Below are 17,138 nucleotides of genomic sequence, written 5' to 3' on the forward strand. Positions count from 1 at the left end.
AAAATATCCAGGGTAGAAACAGATAAAGCGAGTCTTATTTGAGTACCTGTTTTCCTAAAGTAATATTAATTTCTTCATGTTTAAACCTTTTTAATTAAAAAAAAAAAGAACAATACTGAGCACACATTCAGGCTTTAGTATTGTTCCCTGTGTGCATGTCATTCTCTGTCTTTCTCTCAGCTGAGGACGGCACATGGGGCGAGTGAGAGAGAGCTAATGAGCTCACTTATTTGTGTTTAGCATTCAGTGCTGCGATGTTGGGGGGAGGGGCCTGTGGATGATTGACATGTGGGCTGAGGCCACAGTGGGGGAGGGTCAGAAAGGGTGTGATTAGGCAAACAAAAGGTATGTCATGATAGAATGGAGAAAGAGAGGAAACGAAAGAGAAAGATCTGAAAGAGTGAGCTAATTGACCCTACAGACCTGCGACTGGTCATTTGAATACACTTCTCACTTTTTTCTCCAACACATTCACATTTGATTACAACACATGGAAAACTCTGAATCGATACAGACTGGTCTCTCATTAATCTTTATTGATGTACTTAATGGTCTGTCTAGTCCTGAAATGGAAACTTTTCAAGTAAAGCCAACTGGTTTTCATCAAAATTCCAGCCGTATATGATAGGATGCATTTGTGCGAGAAAACCTTCTGTGTGCTTTATAAATTGTCCTACTGTGAAATGTCGATCATTACTGATTAACTGTGCCCTTTAAAAGATAAAAGATGGGGGAGGTCTCACTGTAGAAAACGTCTGGGGGTCTCAGATACAGCCCAGTTGGGTTCAGGTTACCAATCACTGTTATTGATACAGAAACTCTCTTGTTCTGCTCAGAGACAGTTGACATTGTCGACCTTGACAATAATAATAATAATAATAATAATAGACCATTAAATAATCAAATAAGTGATTAAAATGAAAGCTGCAAGTGACCTATGTGCTTTGACTGTAACTGCTAGTTAAATGTAAATTAATTTGCTTTTAAATTTTATGTACCAAAATTGGTCTTGGTCTGTAATATTCTAACATATATATATAATATTCAGCAGTTATTCATCCATAAATGTCTTTACTGTCACTTTTGATCAAATGAATGCATCCTTGATGAATAAAAGTATCCAAAAAAATGTACTGACCTCAAACTTTATGAACAGTAGCGTATGTATGTATGTATGTAATATAACAAAACAGAAAATGGGAATGTTATTTGTCTTACCTCTGCTGCCCCTCACAGGGTGACTGCAAGAACTACATCCGTCTGCTTGAGTTTTTGGGAGATGGACGCATATATGCCTGTGGGACCTTCGCCTTTGATCCCCAGTGTGCTTATATTGTAAGTTTGCATGTTTCCATAACTACACTGACTCAAATATTGTCATACTATTAAGTAGGACAGTAAAAAGAAATGTGACAGATGATGATACGTGAATGCATGCGCAAAATATAGCGGGTATACATATGCTGTGTGTGTATGGATTGTGGCAGATGAACTTCAATAAACCTGTTACCCTAGAATGATTGACAGTTTTCCACCTGCGATATATGACCATAAGTGTGTACCTGTGTACTCCTCTCTCTCTGTCTTACTCCCTTCTTCATCCCATTTTTGCTCATTTCTTTTCAATTAAATGACAGACAGTTATTACATTTGTCTGTGTTCTCTGCCTCATTTAGAACATCTCTTCATTCTCTCTGGAGAAACATGATGATGGTAGCATAAAGATGGAGACAGGGAAGGGGAAATGCCCCTTTGAGCCCAGCCAGCATTACACCGCTGTCATGGCAGGTATGAAACGCATGCGGTAGATGTCTATTGTTGCTGTACACTGTAAAGCTAATTATATATGCTAACCAAAACCCTAAATTAAAACTGCCTTTCTGCATATTTAGATCATAATTAAGACATTATTTAGTGTATTTATTAAGCAGTTTTCTTCATAGGGACCATTGGCTCACAATATAGGTGATTTCAGGGTACCATCCTTGCAGGGACATTTGGTTTGCAAGATGTTTTAACACTAAAATAAAACACTGAAATAACATACATATAATAGCATATAATAAAATTTTTATTTATTTTTTTTATTTATTTTTTTACAGTACATTAAAGTAAAAAATAAAATGTCTATTTTTCGGTTTTACTCTTCACTCTTCTGCTCTCTCTTGCTTTCTCTCTTTTTCAGGAGGGATCCTTTACACTGCCGCCACAAGTAACTTCCTTGGCACAATGTATGACATTTCCAGGGCAACGGGCATCGAGCAGGAACGCATCCGGACTGAGCAATCAATCAACTGGCTTAGTGGTAAGACACTGATCCATCCATCCAGATACAGGCATTTACACATTAAAGGCAACATTTAATGTGAATTCACACCCAGATTGTTTATAACTACAGTCTCTTGACTCCTTGTTTCTGAACTCAGATCCAGAGTTTGTCAGTTCTGCCTTCATCCAAGAGAATAAGATGAACAATCCTACTGGTGAAGATGACAAAATTTACTTCTTCTTCACTGAGGTGGCTAAAGAGTATGACCTCTTCACCAAAGTCAAAGTGCCCAGAGTTGCCAGGGTCTGCAAGGTAGGAACTAGACATAGTGTGTTTTCTTGTCTCTCTAGTCTTTTTATGGCTTTGCTTGTGATGTCTCAGAGGGATGTTGTACAGTAGTTCTGCTCTCAGTTGATATGTTATGTAATTCTACTGTTCCACTTGAGTTCATATTTCTTGAGTCATAAAGTTCCTCTATTCTTTGCCATCTGTCTGTTTCTTCACCCATTTTATATTATGTCTGATCTATTTTGGTCTCTCGCTCTGTTTTCTAGTCTGATGTAGGTGGTATGAAGACTCTGCAAAGGCGGTGGACGACGTTTTTAAAGGCCCAGCTGGTGTGTGAAGATCGAGCAAGTGGACAGCGATTTAACGTTCTGACTGATGTGTTCACTGTACAGCACCAGTCTGGAGACCCCAGCAGCACACATTTCTATGGCATATTCACCTCACAATGGTACTTTGATCGGTTTCACCTCTGACTTTCTGAGCTGACCTCATCTCTTCTTAATCATTTCGTTTCGTTTATTTGCTTTTCATTTCATTTCTCTATTGATTTTTGTTGTTGTGTGTGTTCTGTTGTGTTGATATTTAATGTGTAGGGAAAGAGAGGAGCTATCAGCCGTGTGTATGTACAGTCTAGAGGAGATCACTAAGGTGATGGACGGACCTTTTAAAGAGATGAAGAAGAGCTGTGAGAACTGGATTAACCCAGAGCCCATTCCAACACCACGACCAGGACAGGTATACAACTGCACCCTCACTACCATACCATAACATATGATATTATATAATACATGTAGCACTACACTGCCCAGCGAGGAAAAAAAAAAAAAAGTTGCTGTGTGGATTTAAATACTTAAGAGTCTATGATTGGATCATTATTGCAGTGATTATTATTATTATTATTATTATTATTATTATTATTAATTTTAACAGCCATGTAGAAAGACACATAACCTCTTGATGGAAATAAATGTTGTGATGTTATTTCCATGAAGAAGTGCATCAATTTTTGGTCAAGATCTTGTATTGATGATGCAAGAGGTGAGCACTCTGTAAAGTCTACTCCAGCACATCCCAAAGACTTTCAATGTTGACTGGTAACACTGTTAGCGCGTCCGCCTCCCATACTTCCGTGTTGCAAAATAAGGTAGATATAATACTGTTTGGTACAATATTACAATATACTATACATTGTACCTTATCGTTTAATATTAGATGATACAACACATATAGTACAGTGCTGTACTATTCTATACTATATGCTATTCTATATCACAAAATACAACATTATATGATACACTATATACAGTACTACGCCATTTTACTCTATAAAATATAGTACAGTGTATACTGTACTGCTATTCTATACTATACTACACTATATGGCCAAAAGTTTTGGGACGCCTGCCTTTACGTGCACATGAACTTTAATGACATCCCATTCTTAATCTGTAGGGTTTAATATGGAGTTGGCCCACCCTTTGCAGCTATAACAGCCTCAAATCTTCTGGGAAGGCTTTCCACAAGGTTTAGGAGTGTGTTTATGGGAATTTTTGCCATTCTTCAAGAAGCGCATTTGTGAGGTCAGGCACTGATGTTGGTGAGAAGGCCAGGTTGACACCACACCATACTCGCTCATCCATGTCTTTATGGACCTTGCTTTGTGCACTGGTGCGCAGTCATGTTGGAACAGGAAGGGGCCATCCCCAAACTGTTCCCACAAGGTTGGGAGCATGAAATTGCCCAAAATGTCTTGGTATGCTGAAGCATTAAGAGTTCCTTTCACTGGAACTAAGGGGCCAAGCCCAACCCCTGAAAAACAACCCCACACGATAATCCCCCCTCCACCAAACTTTACACTTGGCACAATGCAGTTAGACAAGTACCGTTCTCCTGGCAACCAGCAAACCCAGACTTGTCCATCGGATTGCCAGACAGAGAAGCGTGATTCGTCACTCCAGAGAACATGTCTCCACTGCTCTGGAGTCCAGTGGTGGCATGCTTTACACCACTGCATCCAAAGCTTTGCATTGCACTTGTTGATGTAAGGCTTGGATGCAGCTGCTCGGCCATGGAAACCCATTCCATGAAGCTCTCTACGCACTGTTCTTGAGCTAATCTGAAGGCCGCACGAAGTTTGGAGGTCTGTAGGTATTGACTCTGCAGAAAGTTGGTGACTTCTGCGCACTGTGTGCCTCAGCATGCGCTGACCCACTTCGTGGCTGAGTTGCTGTTGTTCCCAATTGCTTCCACTTTGTTATGATACCACTAACAGTTGGAATATTTAGTAGTGAGGAAATTTCACGAATGGACTTACTGCACAGGTGGCAACCTATCACGGTACCACGCTTGAATTTACTGAGCTCCTGAGAGCGACCCATTCTTTCACAAATGTTTGTAGAAGCAGTCTGCATGCCTAGGTGCTTGATTTTATACACCTGTGGCCATGGAAGTGATTGGAACATCTGAATTCAGTGATTTGGAATGGTGTCCCAATACTTTTGGCAATATAGTGTATATAATGCAGTCTTTTACAATACATAGATTACAGCACAATACCATACAATATAATATTGTACAACATATACATATAATACAATACAATGCAAAACAATGCAATTCTGTACTATACTATAATACAAAAATGCATGTAATCTACACATTGTAATGTAAGGCTGGAATAAAGCTCAGATTTTTGCCCTGATTTGCAGCCTGGTGGAGTGCAGGCCGAAAGTCATAACCAGTCTGCAGCTGAAGTTGACAGAGTTGCAGAAATTCACGTAGTGTATGTTTGGCACAGCCTTAGACTATGATTTCATCCATGTTTGATATTTAGAACACTTATCGTAGTGTATGACATGCCTAATTGGTTATAAAGCCACTTACGTTTCCCATTGCAATCTGTACAGGCCATACTGACCTACCTTTGTCTTGATTTGTTTTGTGTGAGCACATTCACTATTACAAATACTGCGGTCAGTTCCTGTACTGTACATCCATGGTTGTTTTCATCTGTCATGCGTCTCCTAGCAATGAGCTGCATGTTTCTGCGCGAGCTTGTTGTGTTTGGAATGACTTGATAGTGTGGTAGTGTGTGATCCTCAGTCGCTTAGTGTATGATGCCCAGTTTTTTCTCTGTAACCAATTACAAAGTCAGTGAGTATATGATGTCTGCTGTTTTGAAATCTGTTTATCTTTTCAAGTCATGTAGTGTATTCTAGTCTTTACATTTATGTATTTGGCAGATACGTTAATCCAAAACAACTAGCGGTATACAAGGTATATATATTTTCAGTATATATTCACAAGAGGAAACAAACTTCACCATGGGAACCCCACCAAAAAATGCGAATTTTATCCCACGGGACACAATTTTTCTGGGGGATCCCCCGTAACACGATTGTGCTAGTTTTGAGTAGCAATTGGGCAGGTTTTGTTGTGAAAACCTGGCAACCCTGCTATCATTACTGTCTGCTTTAAATCTGTAATAATCTCTTTCCTCTCTTCTTTTATCACTCTCAGTGTTTGAATACTGCTCTGAAGGAGCAAGGCTTTGAGTCCTCCCTGAAGCTGCCTGATAAAGTGCTGACGTTCATGCGTGATCACCCGCTCATGGAGAACAGTGTTGTGGCAGCGCCATTAATGGTCAGAAATGGCATCACATACACTAAACTTGCCGTTACGCCCTCCGATGGCACAAAGCAAAACATGGCCACTGTTTTGCACCTTGGAACAGGTAAGAGAGACTAAACAGGAAAAAAAAATGTAATTGTGTCATTTATTGTCATCCAAGTGTGGATTGATATGCTTAATTCAGTTTAATAATTTGTGGTTTATATACATGTGTATTTATAGATCATGGAGAGCTACACAATGTCGCTGTAGTTGGTCCGAATGCAACTCTTATTGAAGAAATCCCCCTGTTTTCTGCACAGGAGCCAGTGAATAACATATTGCTATACAAAGTAATCACACATTGTTTTATTGTAGTTTTTTTTTTGTGATATAAAACAGTAGTGTATCTTTAACCTAAAGGCTAGTGAATGCATAACTGACCCTCTGTCTCTCTGCTGTAGAATGAGACTCTTGTGGGCTCTCCTCGCTCTCTGAAGAAGTTACCCACAGTGAATTGTCCTCGGTACTCTACCTGCGAGATGTGTGCACGTGCCCGAGGCCTTGGCTGCGTATGGAGTCATGAAAATAAAACTTGTGCTATGCCTATGTATGTTACACACAAACACTTATTCACATAAAGACATATGAGGACCATAGGTGGAACCATGATTTTGAACCATGATTTTGTCTGAGCTATAAAAAAATATAGAATATTTATTTTCTCATTTTATTTGTCTTATCCTATTATTTTAGTGGTTAGAATGAGTAAGTTAAGGCTATTTTTTTTTAAATACTATACTGAAAAACCAAGAAGACCCATTCTTTCGCAACTCGCAAATCATGGTACGCAAGTGGACTCTCTTCTCATTCTGTTCCCACTTTAGTTTATGCTTATACTAAACAGCAGGCTAACTAAAAATGGAGATTCATAGTTTTTTTAAATAAACCCACAACTAAAAGAGTGGGAGCTCTAACTCCGACGCTTCCACTATCAACATGTCCGCAGCTCAGAAAAAGTGGTGGCTTCTTCTGCGTTAGGTAGGCCTAAGACATGTTTTTTACTCTTTGAAATAGCAGTCGTTCATTGTAAATGTATTTTAAACGTAGAAAAGTTATGCTATGTAAATGTATAAAATGTAGAAGTTCCTCCCAAAAATGTAGAAATAGCCAAATATTTGATATTCTTGATGCTGCACTCCATTACGTGCAGCTCTGTTTGTTGTTAGGATAACAAAACGTTTTAAAAGTTACATTTTTAGATGTATCAGAAGTGTAACAGTGCTCGTCAATGTCAAAATGAGCAAGATGGCCAATCAAAGCAAAGAATTCTGGTCTTACTGTTCACAGAAGAGGAGAGCGAATTCCAACATGACGCTTTAGTTTTAGCAGTGAAATATATACATACATTTAGCAGTGTGTGGAAGATATAAGTAGCTAAATATTTAATATTTGACAACTGTACGAGAGGAATGTTGAACAAATCCCTCCAGGGATGCAAGCTATTCAACTTTTTATAAAATTTCGCTGTTTTGATTTGATATGCTATAACTTACATTTGATTCATGTAATTAATATCAGACATATCAGATTAGACCTAGAACTTATTTTTTTTCTTCTTATTCCCTTAAATCCCTTTTAATCTGTTAATGATTTGATTTAATTTAATTTATGTTTCAGGCCTCATGAAGTGTTTGAAGCAGAAGATTTGGTCAAGCAATGCAACAATGGTGAAGGTAAGTTTTACAGTGGTATTAATGTCTATATACCATCTGTCACTGTGGCAACACAGACAATAATTTTCTCACAGTGTGCATACATACTTTTACAGTAAATACACTTACAATGAAATCAGACGAGCAGGCTAAATGGAGTAAAAGCAGGAACAACTCCTAGAAAAATGTGCAAATTGTGTTTTAAGAAATAAAAACCAAATATACATACAGCATATATATATAGAGATAGAGAGGAAGTGGCTCCCATGTCCCAAGGGGGTCATTATATGGGGTCCCCTTGGCATGCATTTAAATTTTTGTTGCATTGAAAACTAATTGTGACCTAATCATCTGTGTCCCACTTTTTCTCTGTAACTTTAGGTCTCTGTTCCCCACCTGTAATTGAAAGGCGTGTCGTACTGGGTCTGCGCATCCTGCTTTCTTGTGTGCAAGTGTCTCCTCGTCCTTGCCGCTGGGAGCACCCCCCTGATATTCACACTCGCCGCCACAACTATGACCTGGAGGTGCAGGTCACAAATAAGAGCCTGGGCACTTACAGGTGCCTATGTGATGAAGTGGGCAGAGATCAGCCACCTTGTCGCAGAGCCGAGTACCAGCTGACCCTCGAAAACCCCAGCATGGGGGGGAACGTGGCCATCGCGGGTAGCCGACACTTCCTGGCCTCGCACATCATTTTTTTCATCATAGGTTTTGTATTGGGTGGCATTCTGTTGTTTCTAATTTACAAACGACAAGGTGGCATGAGAGGGGGCGGACACTCATCATCCACATTGGAAAAGGGGCGGGACTTGCTTCCTTCTACAGACACACCGCAGTCTCCAAGCAGCGCCAGTCTGTTGTCGGAGGCTGTTCCGTTGACAGAGAAAAGGAACGGGACGCTAAACGGTCACGGACACAGTATGCACACGGGTGGGCACAATGGCAGGCATTTTTACACCAACTCAAGTGAACTAAAACTGCAGGAGTCAGCTGTGAACCTGGCAGAGGAGCTGGATGGAAGAGAAAGGGCGGGGCCAGGTGGAGAGGAGGAGGGGCTGGGGGAGGGGCTTAGTGAGATGGAGGAGGAGTTGTCTAAGATTCCTTGCCTAAGAGGAGCACCACTGGCACTGTGCGAAGAAAGCTCTATCTGAAGACCGGCAAACGCGTGATTTTTTTTAAATTAAATTCTGTGAAAGGCTCAAAACACAGATGGAGGGCTGGAGGAGAAGAGGAAAGCAGACAATCAAAGAAACTGATACACATTCCAAATATACGATTAACATGCGCAGATACACAAAGAAGCACATACATAACTGACTCCTCTACTACTCCATTACAGCAGCATCCAGTCCATTCACTCCTGTGTACATAACATGCTGTGTCTATCCTACTGTTTTTGCATGTGTGTGATCAGACGGATGGGCGGAATCACGAGCACTTTTGCGTACCATCCTCAAAGCTATGTGCACACACATGGACATAGTCTGTGCATCTGTGTGTGTAATTCTGTAGTTGCTCGGTCCGCTTCCTCTTTGAGTCCAAAAGGTCCGCAGACCAGAGCAGTGCAAAGTCGTGAAGAATCTGCTCATCCTGGGCCGATTACTGAAATAAAATGATTTGATTTGTCACCAAAAATAGCTCTGTGATCTTCACAGCAGCATTTAATGACCGAATGACGGAGATACTGGAAATGCAATTTTTTTTTGCCTTATAGATAAAGAGGTCTGCTAATGTACTGCTAATGAAGGTACCGTGGCCTATGGCAGGGCTGGATTGTAGGGGCCCTCAGAGCATACAGTACGAGCTGATTCAGTGGGCCCTTGGTGTAGGATATATGGAAATAATAACTAAAATGGACCTCCAAAGAGTGTGCCCTCATGGGAACATGAGCCGGTCCTGACCTATAGTGCCCAAGTCTTAATGGAGAGAGAAAATGAGTAACAAAACTATTTAGCAATCTTCTCTCAGTAGGAGAGAGCATGTCAAACCTGTGAACTGATAGCAGATGGTGAGAATTTGGCCACTGCAAAATAAACCAGCCACATTCCCAGAGCAAGACGGTTATTCTTCTCTGGAATGGAGCTGGCTGTGTTTTGTGCATCCACTGCCATCCGTATAGGGACCAGATGTAGCATGTTCTGTTCGTAATAATCTGCACAGACAAAGGACCACAAGATGATGGATGTCACTTTAAATTGTTTAGCATGTCAGATGAAATGAAAAGTGAAGGAAATGTTTGATTGTTTTGAATTTCCCTTTAAGGACAGAGAATGTGCCATTTGAAGGTGTGTTTAGCCCCACTAAAGTGCATGAGACAAAGCAGCCATGAATACAGAGCTCCAGATTTGTTATACAACGATCAGGGGCTACGGCGTAACCTAAAGCACTCCTAGTACAAAGAGTGTTTCTATTTATGTAGCCATAATGATGTCTGTTTCAGGAGTATGTAAATATCTGTGAATATAAAAGAAAATGTGAGAAAGATCTTTCAAACGTGTTTTTTTTTATTCTCTCTTTTCACCACTAGAGGGAGTTCTTCCTAAGTGTAAAACTCTGCCATCTTAACGGTTGGACCATCTACTGCCATTTTTCATTAGAATAACTTGGATCTACCTTATGTTCTTCATTTATTTATTTTGTGTTTTTTTTTTTTTTTTTTGTAAAACAAATATTTGTAACATTGTCAAGCAAAGTGAAGGTAACAATATATCTTGTCTTCTGAATAGATCTCTTTGTCAGCGCTCAGTAAAATAATAAAACAGGTACATTTAACCCCATAAACTTCTCATTCACAAAATCTTGATCTTCTCTTGAGTTTGAGGTGATAGTTTATAACACTCCTTCACCCTCTTAATGTACCGTAATAAATCTGCTGTAGTTAGACTTGTCCACAATGGTTTTATGTTAATAATCATAAAAATAGCAGATCAGTTAGTGTTACATGCCCTTTGTTGTTTATTCTGAATAAATAAATGTTAATTGATGTACAGATATGTTGTATTCTAAGTTTCTATTTTTATAATTTATATATGATGAAGATAAATGTACATTTGTGTTTGAAACATTTATTGAAGGTGTTTGTGTGTGAATGGCTGTATGTGTGAATGCCTTGTGACGCTATTTGGAATAAAATAAAATAAAAAACTACCTCTCAAGACGGTGTTTTTTGATCATTTTTAAACAGTGTTAACAAAAAATTTAAATATTGTTTGTAGAATAGCCTGCTGTAAACATATTTTATTTTAATAATACAGATTTTCTCTGTAAAAGTGTGTAACTTTACAAGTGACAGCGTTTAAGTCATTTGTCAGTTTATGCAATGCTACACACTCATAATTTTCAAACATTTTATAATAAATTGCATTTAGAATTACATTTTCTTAATTTTTATTTTTATTTATTGATTTATTTATTTTTTACAAAATACACATATGAATGAAAAAAAAAGAATAACGAGTCAGTTTAAGTGCTGTTACTTTTCCTGATGTACCTCATTTGAATGAACACAAAATTTGATCATGAAAGACATCAGACTAAACAACTGTGCTGCGGGTCCCCTTACAAAAAGTAAGTTCATTTTTATTTAGTTCAAGTATATTTTTAAGTATACTAATATTAATGTACTAGAAGTATACTACTATTTTAATACTACTTGGGGACTAAATTGGCCCACTTTTACTGTATAGAATATACTTTAAGTGTAACAATAGTAAACTTTGAGATCATAAACTGTACTGCAATTGCACTACAAGTGAACTTATAAGTATACTAATAGTTTACTAGTTAAATGCTTGTCACATTTATTAGTTTATGAAAGTACTTTGAAGTATACTCTCAGTAAACTACTAGTTTAGTAGATTTATACTGCATACTTATTTTAGTTTTCTTTAAGTGAACTTAACATTAAGGGCCCGGTTTCACAGACAGGGCTTAGCCTAAACCAGGATTAGACCTTAGTTCAAATAGGATATTTAAGTAGCTTTTATAAAGGTACACTAGAAAAAAAAAAAAAAACATTACTGGTGATCATCTTGAGTCAAAACAATGGCACTGACATATTTTAAGATATGTCGGTACAAGTTACTTTCAGTTAAAACAGCTCAAATAAGCATTTTACTCTGGGACCAGCTTAAGCCTTGTCTGTGAAACCGGGGGATAGTTTTCTATTTATGTATAGGCCTAAATATTTTGTTATATAATATATTATAATTTGTATTCTATAAATTATATTCAAATTCCCATGTGCTACACAAAAATTCACATACCAAGAATTAGGAACATATGTTTTCTTTATAAATCAGTATTTTCAAACATCAAATATATTGTAGGCTACTGGATGCCAAAACATGTAAGTTCATAAGGCAGTATGTAAAACTGTGTGGAAAAAAGTATTTAATGGTCTTCTACTCAATCAAAAGAGTAAACACAACTACAAGCCAAGTATACTTAGAATATTTAATTATACTTTTATATTGATCAAAGGATTGAGTACAAGTAGGCTATATGCCATATATACTTAGACTTTTCAGTATAAGTCAAGTATATACTCCTGGGCAAAAAGAGAGAGAAGGGCCAAGCCAAAAATGGCAAAATATTTAGTTATGGTCTTAAAGGGTTAGTTCACCCAAAAATTAAATTTCTGTCATTAATTACTCACCCTCATGTTGTTCCACACACGTAAGACCTTCGTTCATCTTCGGAACACAAATTAAGATATTTTTGATGAAATCCGAGAGGTTTCTGATTCACACAGGCAGCAACATCATTGTACCTTTTGACGTCCAGAAAGGTAGTTGAAAACATGGTTAAAATAGTCAACGTGAAGCGATGAGAATACTTTTTGTGTGCAAAAACAACAAAAAAATAACAACTTTATTCAACAGTTTGAACTATTGTCATACGTAGTGAACTCAGTGCAGGCTTCCTTGTTTACGTCCGAACACCAACTCATTATTGGACGAAGCTGAACACATGAGCAGCACGACGCATGCATGTGATGCTGACACAGGATCTGGCCAATAATGAGCCGACATTTGGACGTAAACAAGGAAGCCTGCACTGAGTTCACTACGTATGACAATGGTTCAAATTGTTGAATAAAGTCTTTGTTTTGTTTTTGGGCACAAAAAGTATTCTTGTCGCTTCATAACATTAAGTTTGAACCCATGTTGCCCATGTTTTTAACTACCTTTCTGGATGTCAAAAGGTGCAATGACGTTGCTGCCTATGTGTGGATCAGATACCCTCGGATTTCATCACAAATATCTTAATTTGTGTTCCGAAGATGAACGAAGGTCTTACGGGTGCGGAACGACATGAGGGTGAGTACTTAATGACAGAAATTTCATTTTTGGGTGAACCAACCCTTTAACTATTTTAATCACAAATCACTTGTCATGAAATTAGCAAAAAATGCACAAATACTGTAGATAAATTAACTTAGCATGGAATAGCCTTCCGCAGCTTGCAGACAGCTTTTTACAGGAAGAGTTAGTGTTGTAACTCAATGTAAATGGCTTCAAACAGTTCATGAGTAGTTGAAAAATGTCTCCCGGTTTGTTTGAGTTTAATGTGAGACCAAATATTCACTATATGGTTCAAATCAAGACTCTGACCAAAGCCAAAACATGAGCCTGATGAACTTGTTCTCAAGCCACTTCTTGATTATCTTTTCATTGTGGGCAAGAGCATCATCTTGTTGAAAAATAACATCTGATCATTCTTCTTTAAATAACTTTTCATTTGTAGGAAGCAAGCCGTTATGCAATATTCTCCTTTACTCCAAAGCATTAAGTGACTTTTCACAAGCAGCTCGAAAATACCAGCAACTAAATAGGCTCCCCACACACTTTCACCTCTTCCTCCATGCTTCACTGTGGTAGTGATGCATTTATTATTATATTTCTCAGCAGATTTTCGAAGACACTATTCTGGAGCATCACCATGTAACTCGTGTCACTCCACGCACAACTTCTCATATTCTGCCAAAAACTTCATTGAGTACATAAAAAGTTCATAAAAAGTTGACTTTCTCATTTTTAGTTTAAAAAAGTATAGGCTACTAATAGCACACTTGAATAAACTTCTTTTTTGTAAGGGTCATCAGACTACAGCTCTAACTAAGAGAAGATAAGAGAGACGATATAAGTCTGCGGATATTTGTGGCTTTTATTCAGTATCGGGGCTGCTGTCAGCTGACTAACTGTTTTCAGATGTTCTTGAACCCGATTTCATAACGGGGCGGGACCAATACACTCCAAAACAGAAGATAGAAGTGCGTGGAGAAATTAAGTATTTTAAAACCTTCAAAGTATTTTCGAGAGAATTTAGGCTACGGGGATCAACAAAATGGCAGGTACGTTTGTTTTTGTATCACTGCGAGTTATTTTTCCGCTTCATTTTGTTAGGACTGCTTCAGGAATTCCAGGAAAAGGGGTTTCTCTCTCTGTGTGAAATTCACAGATTTATAGATTTGTTTATGTTGCTGAATTGAATCGAAACGAATATGATTATATTATGATTAAATTAAATTATATGATTAAATTATATATGGTTTAATTTTTGTGTTTATAAATGTAAGTGTGTATTAATCTCTTCAATCATGAAACTGTCGTCGACAGATGAACCTCAGATTGAGTCTTGGGAAGATCGGAACCCCGGAGAGATTCTGGACATCCGATTTCAGAAAAACCCCAACCAAAAACTCAAATACCTGGAGGCTGAACCCAAAATACTAGGAGTGCGTGTACTTTACAGCTCTGCTGACATACTTTTTTTTTTTTTTTGCTTACAAACTCTTGTTCATGGATGTGAAAAATTACTGTACAGAATAGGTTAACTAGTAACCATTTTTTGGCAGATTGATTATTGTTATAAGCATGGTTTAGTAACAATTGCAAATTTGTGGTTATAGTGTTTTTTACAGTAGGTACAAATGTCAGGCTAAAGGAACTATTTAATATAATACACCCATGGTTAATTTTCGTAAATGTTTTGTGGTTCATTACAGGTAACGCAGATTGCGTTTGCTGTGTTTTTGTCATTTGCGATCTTGTTGTTTTATGTGAATGGCATGTTCACGATTGCAGACGCAGTGAGTGGCGGTACCTCCGTGATCGTAAGTAGGCCTACACTTCACATTTAACAGAATCATTTGTCATCGTAAAGGATTAGTTGACTGAAAATGAAAATCCCCCTTGATTTACTCACCCTCTAGCCATCCTATGTGTATATATGACTTTCTTCTTTCAGACGAATACAATCACACTGATGCTCCTAAGCTTTATTATGGCAGTAAGTTACACGGAAACTGCCTGTTTGAAACTCAAAAAAGTGCATCCGATCCATCCATTATAAATGTACTCCACACGGCTGAAGCGGTGCGTTTGTGTAAGAAAAATATTCATATTTAACACGTTATAATAAAGTAAAATAACTAAGTTAGCTTTCGCCAGACCTCCTTCCGTATTCAACTTACGAAGAAAGTGTAATGCCTCTAGCAGTTCAAAATGCTTACGCTATGTCCTATGCCTTCCGTATTCATCTTACGAAACAAGCGTAACTGATGCGACGGCAGTTACGCTTTTTTCGTAAGTTGAACACAGAAGTTGAATTGAGACATAAATTAATTAAATAATTATTATGAATGTCTAAACATGTGTATACATAGGCTACGTGATAAAAATGAAGTAGGCCTATTTGATAAATCTAAAAAACAAAACGAATAAAACACTGAAAATTATACAATATTTGATAAAAAGGGAAGACTGGAGCTAGTTGTCACACTTTTCATTTCAGTGAATAAACCTCAACGCTAAAGGGTTTTTGTAGCCCTTTTGGGCCAGTAGCTCATATTTTTACTTGCCCTGACAAAATTTTCACTGACACCACCACAAAAAAATTAAGATAGAAAGATAGATAGATAGATTAGATAGATATACATACTGTACATACATACATATTATTTTCATTGTTTTTGACCCATGTGACCTTAAATTCTCACTAAAAATTTAAATTTTAGATACCAGTGAAATTTCACCATTCTCAATTCCAATTTCGATACCACAGCAAAAACTACTTACCTAACTAAAATAAAGTTCAAACATTAAAGACAAGTAAACAGTCAGTCATAAATTAAGAACAAATCAATAAGAAAGTTTATTTAGAAATAATCTAGTCTGTTAGTTTGTTTAGGCTATATATTGTTTATCTATAAACAAAAAACAAGTAATAGAACAAAGAATGAAATAAACCGTGCTTGAAGTTTCTCGGGTAGTTCTAACAGTAACCAGGTACAGAAACTGAACTGTAAAGTAACACTGCTCTTCATATCTTCATCTTTTAATCTCTTGTATAAATTAAATATAGATTAATCCTTATTAAAGTTACAAAAGGAGTTATTCAGCCAAGAGCAGTGAGCGACTTTACTGTTTGGTGTGTGATGACATTTAATGTAGTCCCATTTAGTCATTTGTTAGCAGCCATATTTTCAAGATAAATGAAATCTTTAAAAATCACAAGGGGTATAACTGATGTATTTGATGTCATGCAATAAAATGTGAAAATATTTAGAGCTTGTGTTAACCACAGACCTTATTTCAGGCATTTAACCAAAACCCTGGAAATAAAAATAAGTTAACTTACTGAGCTCATACTGACCTTATAGGATAATATGGTTCAACATCCTAATATAGGTTTTTAAAGGTAAAACAGTTCTGAAACACAAAACAATTCATTAAACAGCAACATATTGTTATGTACAGACTGACACAATGCTGTTTTGGAGGGCCTCTAAGTCTACCCTGGACATTGTTTTGCTGAACCACCATGGGATATTATAAAGAAAATTGTGCCTTTCCAAATCATGTCCAATACAGCAGATCAGTCATTAAATCTATTTTGAAACAAGGTCAACCTGAAAATGTGTGATAAGAGAGAAAAACCAAGGGCTGAAATCTGAATGTTTTCTGAAGACACAATGTATAATATGTCCTGATCTTTCCCTTTTATAGATAATTATCGCTGGAAGTTTGGCAATAGCTGCACAGAATCTTCACCTCCCAACTGTAAGTTTTCAGATCATAACATTTTGCCAGACACATAATTTTATTTAATTCAGTAAGGAAATATGACCTTTTGGTCACCAAGCATGCAGAATTTTGTTGTTTTGGTGCATCCAATAACACTGTGTTTGGATTTTTTCTTCTTCTTTTTTTTCAGCTGAAGGCCTGTTTAGGAATGCAAGTCGTGGCCTGTAC

General features: G+C 37.5%; 1 protein-coding gene across 1 annotated transcript in view; it reads left to right on the top strand.

Moving 5' to 3' along the window:
- Positions 1 to 11,036, top strand: part of sema4f (sema domain, immunoglobulin domain (Ig), transmembrane domain (TM) and short cytoplasmic domain, (semaphorin) 4F) — a 73,989-nt gene extending 62,953 nt beyond the window's left edge. The window contains exons 4-14 of the mRNA XM_051899569.1: positions 1,237 to 1,335; positions 1,677 to 1,788; positions 2,186 to 2,305; positions 2,427 to 2,581; positions 2,824 to 3,005; positions 3,151 to 3,292; positions 6,077 to 6,290; positions 6,410 to 6,519; positions 6,631 to 6,776; positions 7,847 to 7,902; positions 8,263 to 11,036. Coding sequence (XP_051755529.1) covers positions 1,237 to 1,335; positions 1,677 to 1,788; positions 2,186 to 2,305; positions 2,427 to 2,581; positions 2,824 to 3,005; positions 3,151 to 3,292; positions 6,077 to 6,290; positions 6,410 to 6,519; positions 6,631 to 6,776; positions 7,847 to 7,902; positions 8,263 to 9,032 — 2,106 coding nt within the window. The 3' untranslated portion in view covers positions 9,033 to 11,036. The remainder of the gene's footprint in view (positions 1 to 1,236; positions 1,336 to 1,676; positions 1,789 to 2,185; positions 2,306 to 2,426; positions 2,582 to 2,823; positions 3,006 to 3,150; positions 3,293 to 6,076; positions 6,291 to 6,409; positions 6,520 to 6,630; positions 6,777 to 7,846; positions 7,903 to 8,262) is intronic.
- The last annotated feature ends 6,102 nt before the right edge of the window (positions 11,037 to 17,138 follow it).

Source organism: Ctenopharyngodon idella, chromosome 7 (assembly GCF_019924925.1).
Source record: "Ctenopharyngodon idella isolate HZGC_01 chromosome 7, HZGC01, whole genome shotgun sequence".
Taxonomy (NCBI): Eukaryota; Metazoa; Chordata; class Actinopteri; order Cypriniformes; family Xenocyprididae; genus Ctenopharyngodon; species Ctenopharyngodon idella.